General features: G+C 54.0%; 1 protein-coding gene across 1 annotated transcript; it reads right to left on the bottom strand.

Annotated features, from left to right (window-relative positions):
- Positions 1 to 5,917: 5,917 nt before the first annotated feature.
- M409DRAFT_53964 (uncharacterized protein) lies at positions 5,918 to 6,220 on the bottom strand (the record flags this gene model as incomplete). The annotated part of the gene is made up of 1 exon (XM_033812534.1): positions 5,918 to 6,220. The coding sequence occupies one exon, from the start codon at positions 6,218 to 6,220 to the stop codon at positions 5,918 to 5,920; it is 303 nt and encodes a 100-aa protein (XP_033668247.1).
- Between the last annotated feature and the right edge of the window lie 835 nt (positions 6,221 to 7,055).

The raw sequence follows: 7,055 nt of genomic DNA on the forward strand, positions 1-7,055 counted from the left end.
TGTGTTCAATCACTTGCTGCAGGCGGCTTTTAGAAGCACAAGCAAAGCGTCTGAATGGAATAGAGCGGAGCAGAGTGCTGTTGAAGCCAATGCAGAGAACAATGAAGAGACTTATACCGTTTCAGATCAGTGCGTAGAGATATAGGCAGTCTCGAACGGAGGACCGGCATGAAAGGCTGTGAGGAGATCCGGAAGTAATTCCAGGAAGTAGTCATCATCCAGGAGGGAGATTAAGTCGCATTTGGCATTGAGGAGAACGTGCGGCGTATACGTGCGGCGTGTACCATACGCGAGTACGATCTCGGTTTGGAGGTTCGCTTCGATCTTGCATTTTGGATGGGAGGTGGACGTGCCAAAGAGATGTAGCCTCGTGCTACCAATGGATTGTTTTTGTGTGCCCTTGGTGCTGGACGTCCTTGCGTCGAAATATCTCTCTCTGCCACGACAAGAGGGCAGCTGTGGCTACTAGGACTTGCTAGCTGACGTCACACGGCTGTCTGAAGATCTGGATGGGCAGGACTCGGAAACCAGATGTTTTCGGGGATTTCAGCGGCTGCAGCTTCTGGAAAGCTGCTTTTCGATGGTGGCTTCAATTCCTGGCGCATAGATGGGGCGCTGATCGTGCCAACTTCCCCGACGTTGGAAGGGGACATCATGTGGAGAAATGCGTTGCCGGCACAACGGTCGTTGGTTGCCATAAACAGTTGGGTCACGAGCTGACTTTCAGAGCTGGTGTTGTGGATCGAGTACTGGATTGCGTATCGGTAGTGTTGGGAGATACCATGCGTCTTCCGCGGCAGTCCTGCCAGTACGGCGCCAGTTCGATGGGGGGTTGGAATCTTGAAGTCGGATATGTCTCTGCTCTTGCCTGCCTCCTTCTCTCCTTCGGCCTCTCTTGTGTGTTGCCGGAGTTTTGGCGTACTCTCGGCGGATGAACAGCACTCGTCGGTAACTTAGCGGGAAGAGCAGGTTGGTCGTGGAGACTCAATGCATCTCCTGAAGTCGGCGCGCAGAGGTGGGATGATTCACTTGCGCGCGAGCAAACGACGGGTCGCGTAGAATTTGCGCATGGTAGAACGCCCGAGACTTGCAGACCTGACGGACACAATCGATTCTTGGAGAGAAGTTCTGCTGTATTCTGGATGTGTATCTCTTCTTATGTCTGCGCGATGTAGGTGCAAGCATCAGACTCCGCGTATCGAGCACCCGGCGTCGATGGAGACTTCATCACATAACCCTTGAGTTAGCGGATTATCTTCTCCTTCACTCCGACCATCATTTGTCCTCCAGGCGGCTCATTACCTGTCCCTCAGTCGGTACATCACTCATCCCCTCAGTTAGTATATTGTCTTTCCTTTACGTGGAACATTACTTATCTCTCCGTTAGGTATTACTTTTCCCTTCAGTGGGCACATTACTTCTCCGTTCAGTCCGCACATTAAGTGCCCCTTTAGTAGTACGTTACCTTATCCATCACGTAGGTCCTCACTTTTCCATCACGTGGGACATCATTTGTCCTTCAGTTAGGACATAACTTATCCCTTCAGTCGGGACATCGTCTTCTCCTTGAGTCCGGAGATCACTTGTCCTTCAGTTACGACATAACTTATCCCTTCAGTCAGGACATCATATTCTCCTTTACTCCCGACATCAGCTTCTCCTGTACTCCGAGCATCACCTTCTCCTTCACTTAGCACATCACATTCCCCTTTAGTTGGCAGATCACTTATCCCTTGAGTTAGTATATCACTTTGTCCTTCAGTCGGGACATCATCTGCTCCTTGAGTTGAGCGTCATGTCAAGACCAACACCATGATACAAGATGCCCAGCATTGCATGTTAATCGTGACTGATATTCTATCTCCCCCTGAGATATCGCACGAAGTATCCCGTCCTTCCCCGATTCGTCATCGCCCCGAGAACCTCCTGCGCATCTCCCGAACCCACCGCGCCAACGTCACGGTCCGCGGCACTCCCTAGACCCTGACGGAACTTCCCTTCGCCGTCGCCGTCTCCCTGCAAGCCTCAGGCATCCACGCTAGCGTGCGCACGGACGAATTCTGTCTATAAGTATTTTCCAAATCCCCTTCTCAACCTGCTTCTTTTCTCTCCAGACTGCACGGTGCAATCGCTTCCGCCCCTTGGATTGGGCTCTGCCCCCCAGGGGCACCACGGTACGTACTCTCTCCTCTCCCCTCTCCGCTAATTGGCTTCGGCACTGGCAGGGCATTGGCACAATGGCACATTGGCATATTGGCAGGGCGTGAATTGGCACGCGCCCTGGCCATCTGGACCGCCGGCGGTGTTCTGACGACGCTCACAATCCGCAACTGAGTGTGTACTTGACTGGCCTCGACACTATTCGTCTCACTCAGTATGGTAAGTTTCTTGTGGTGTTTACTGACTGCCACACTTCGGCCTGCACCTTCGCGTGGTGTGTGGTGTCAGTAGCCTTCGTTGAAGGTGAAGCCAAGACAGGTCAGTAGATAGTTCAATCAATGGTGTTGTGTTCATCTTCATCTTCATCGTCGTCTTCACCGTCATCGTCAGTGTCTCTCACCTCACCCTCGCTCTCATCGTCGTGACGCGTGTCTTCAGTCTTGATGAAGCTGATGGCGATGGTGAGCGGCGGCTTCAGATTGCGCCCGTAGACGAGCCTCCATTAGCACGTCCTGTTCTACGTCCGTATTCGTCACTTTGCGTACTGCCGAGACGCGCACACGGTGTGAGAGTTGAGGTATTTGCTACTATCCAATGTCCTTCGCACACGAGGCAAAGATGGCCGACGGCGGAGACCTGTACGTTCCATCTTCCCAGGCCGGCGACAGACAGACCACATCCTCCTTGAACTGGGAGTATTCCTCCTCACCTTCGAGATCATTTGCTGACCGCGAGATAGGCCATATCCACGGAAACGACTTCAGCACAGCACTCCTCAGAGGATAGTCACGATCTCCTCAACCTCCACCCCCAACGACATTCCGACCACTCTTCCAATCGCTTTCACCCTCAACCCAAACGCGGCAGCCACCTGTCTATGCGCCTAGTCGCGACGGCCTTCTCAAGACTGATGGTGCCATTCGAGCGTCTTCAGGAGGTTGAAGGAGAAAGAGGTGGACGATGATTACGATGAGGCTGTGTCTGACGGACGGCAGGCCGGTGCACACGATCCAAGTCAGGCCAGGTGTGATGGCATCACCTTTCCCATCGACAGCAGCGCGGGAGGCGAGCTGCTCATAACCGTCACACGAAGACTGGAAAGCCACCCGGAAGGCAGCTTGGAAGATAAGAGGAGGAGATGACGCGTGGTGCCTGTGCTATACTGCTGATTTCTGTGACCTTCGCCGGTCAGCACCACTCTCATCTCTGGCGATGACACCCCATGCTCCAGGAAGATGCTCCATCCCTGCGCCGAACATACCAATCGGCCAGGTGGCAGAGCCGCAGTCTGCAGCAACGACGCCGGGAGCTCGAGGGCCATCCGGTCCAGCATCAGCATCCTACCTACTCCCCAAGCCTCGAGGACTCCCCCGGATGCGTTCCCACGAAACAAGAAGGTCGGGTGCTCATGCCCGACAGTTGCGCAACAGCATGCTTGGCACGAGCAGGATGGTAAGGGCATGACTTGTCGCTCACGGTGAGACGCGCAACTGCTCCAGATCTTGCTTCTGCTCGACTATGATCAAACTCAGCTGATAAAATCATATAGGCAGCTAACAGCATCTCTTGAAAAGCGCGAGAGACGCGGCAAGCATCCGCCAAGTTCGACATCTCACTAACCGGCACTGCAGATGATCGGCGAGGTAGCCAGCAAGAGATGCATACAACGGCTGGGAAAGGACGGCGGGCACCGGCGTTGGGATCACGCTTTTTACCAGACTCCATCACGTCTCATCGCTCGCGTTCATCTCACTAGGACAGCCCAAACAGCACGACCATCACCCTGTTGGCTGTGGATGCATCTCTAACATCCGTTCACGTATGTGGAGACCCAGTTTTCGCCAAGCCGTCGTTCCTACGATCCCTCCCTCGATGCAGCACCTTCCCTTCCAGCTTCAACGAGCACCTGCCATCACCTGTCCGAGTACGACTCACGGCACGGGGCAGAGCCGTGAAGAGGCGAAGATAGGAGACAATACCAGCGCATGCCAGTACGATGAGGTAGGCATGGAAGGAAGGACGCTCCTTGCCCACAGGTAATACGAGCACTCGACCTGATTGCGCTTTCGCACATTCACAGGCACATCCAATAACGTCTGCGTGAAGCGCACGAGAAGGAGCAGAGACTCGGGAAGCGATCAGGAGAGACCAACAGGCGGAGACGAATGGGGATTCAAGAAACGTGAAGAACAATGCGGACGGCATGCACCTACCGAACACAACTCCTCTACCGCATCGCCCCAAACCTAGACACGCCCATCAACGACAGCAAGCAACATGTCCTACAGCTCGCCCACGCACACTTCCAAGCAGGCCTGGCACCATCAAGTGGCCGAGCACGGAGGTCAAGGACAAAGTAGCTCCCTGGTACCTGCCTCGCAACGAGCGGACGGCGAGATTTACGCCGGCGGCGACAAGTTCATCCTGGGTCTGCAGTTCGCTGGCATGAAAGGGTTTCTTTCTTTGGGCTATGTAGCTGCCACATAACAAGCCCTCAAGGCAGCCTGAAGATCAGTCGTTGCTGTAGCGCCAGGACCAAGAACTGAAGTATAGGAAGATGCCGGGTCTCAGGAGCATTTTCGGCCACGGAGCCAGCTGTCGCTGGCCTCTGGAACAAACAGAATCTCGAACACGTTCGACTCCACCTTCTCGCAGGACTACTCAAGCGCTTCCGTCCACACAGCGTCATCTATCGACGTCCCACACGACTTGGTGACTCTGAGGTTGACAGCAGGCAGATGCGGCCACCCAGCTCCTGTGGCTTCTGCCGTATCATAGGCCGAGCAGGTCCAACTCAAAGAACGCGAGCGACTCGTGCTGAAGTGGCTTCAAGAGATAGGCGCCGCGCTCTGCTGCATTACCTGTCGGCGGATCGTTGTTAGCTTCATCTACTCATCGGCGAAATGGTATTCGTTACCAGGGACTTCGTTCTCGACGGCGCGGCGTGCACAGCTTCATCTTTGGAATGTCGGCCATGGAAGGGGCGAAGCTCGACTGCCACTCGGCTTAGCGGATGCGGATTACTCCCTGATAGAGTTCTATTGCCCGTTTCTCAAGGTCGCCAAGGCACCTACCATAATGGCCAAGATCCACTGGTCTTTCAAAGCCTTGGACCCTGGCGGACCCCCCCGAAAACAAAGCACCCGGCTCTTTTCTTTCCCCAAGACGTCACCCGATTCGCCTTTGCCAACTCAATCACAAGCAATTGCCACTCAGGTCCACGTCAAGAGGGAAGAGGATTTGCAGAAGAGACGGAGGATAATCTGGAGAGGATTTGAGGACGAAGGCGACGGCGGCGGCGGCGAGAAGTGAAGTGGGAGCACACATCGAGGCTCCGCGCAGACGATACAGGGATTACGTCAGGTCAAGGTTCACAACTTTGGAAATTGGAATCAGGACCAGTCCCAGGCCGTCAGCATACCGAGGAACACCACAGCGACAGATGTCAAAGGGTTGGCTGAGGCCCGATATGACCTTCCATCGCCCCAGCAAGCTGTCTCTCGGCAGCCAACAAATACTGTAGAACGTCTTCAGGACCATGTTTCGGGCAAGGGGGAAGATGATCGTCATGCAAGGAGTGTGTTATGGTAAGGAGAGGCAAGAGAGCCGGTATGGCCGAGGATGGGAACTTCTCGGTCGAAAGCTACTTCTGAGATACGCGACGAGCTATGATATGCTGCCGAAAGCAGCAAACCCTACTTCCGGTTGAATGCTTGACGGGCGTCGAGCAATCGCCATGCCGTCTGCCACTGGGTCGTCATCCTGGCTGAATGTTCAACATTGAAATGATAGCAAAAGCATTTGCAAGGTCTTCAAGTTGATGTAGATGGACTGACTCTTTGGAGAGATAGACGTCTACTCCGTGAGCTTTGGATTTTGTGCGTGTGAGCACTGCTGAACGATTCGTTGAGGCTGCTGGTCCGGCAGTGCTTGATCTGCCGGTCGCGTCCTCTGTTTGTGCCAATAACGCTGTAGTAGTCTGGGAGAGCCTGTTCGCGGTATTTGTTGTCGAGGACGCTTTCAGTAAGCGGGCTGCTCTTCGCGTGCTGATGTTGTGCATTGCGTGCCAATGCCAGACTCTTGGCTTCTCTCCCTCTCTTCAAACCCTCGAAACGGGTGTCTGGATGAGCATGAGATGAAGATGAGCGGATAGACTACGCCTGAACGGTGTGGCAACAAACCATAGCGCCAGGTACCTTTAGGATAGAGCCAGAAACGCACGATGGATCATACCTAAAACCCTCCTGCTCCTCCACGCTCCCTCCCACACAGATTCGCAACGCTGACCTCCTCGCGCGCAAGCCTATGACGTCGCCATCAAGCGCAGCAATTTTACTAATATAACCCCTCTGAACGCTTCCCCCTCAATAATTCAGAACAAGCCCCACCTTTGGGTGAGATGGCGCAGCGGTTACCGCACTTTACCTCACTAGAGGCTCAGGTATGTTGTGTAAACGTGATATTCGTCTTCGGCAATGGCATATAGCACGGAAGCCCTCCCTGGCACGGAGGCACTGGACGGAAGACCTCCCTGGCACGGAGGCACCTTTTTCTTGTTGCTTTTTTCTCCGCAGGTGATGTTTTTGGTCGACTTCGGCGTGTGCTGAGGGCGTGAGTTCGAATCGTGCTTGATGACTTTGATATGCGCCATCTAGCGCGAGGGATGTGGAATCAATTGGATCGATTCAGCAAATTGCGTTTTCAGTTTGCTTCGATATATACACATACGAAGCAGAATATCAATCGATTAGCTGAAACACACGATCGATCATGGAATTGATATCTTTTTGGCCTCTCAAATATTGTCACGCCTAGCTCCATCCCCGCCCTGGCAGCGCGAACGTTTTCGCGCTTGGCATTGGCGGTCGCGGCAACCCTACAACAAGACACTCGCG

Source organism: Zasmidium cellare (genome assembly GCF_010093935.1).
Source record: "Zasmidium cellare ATCC 36951 unplaced genomic scaffold M409scaffold_15, whole genome shotgun sequence".
Classification (NCBI taxonomy): Eukaryota; Fungi; Ascomycota; class Dothideomycetes; order Mycosphaerellales; family Mycosphaerellaceae; genus Zasmidium; species Zasmidium cellare.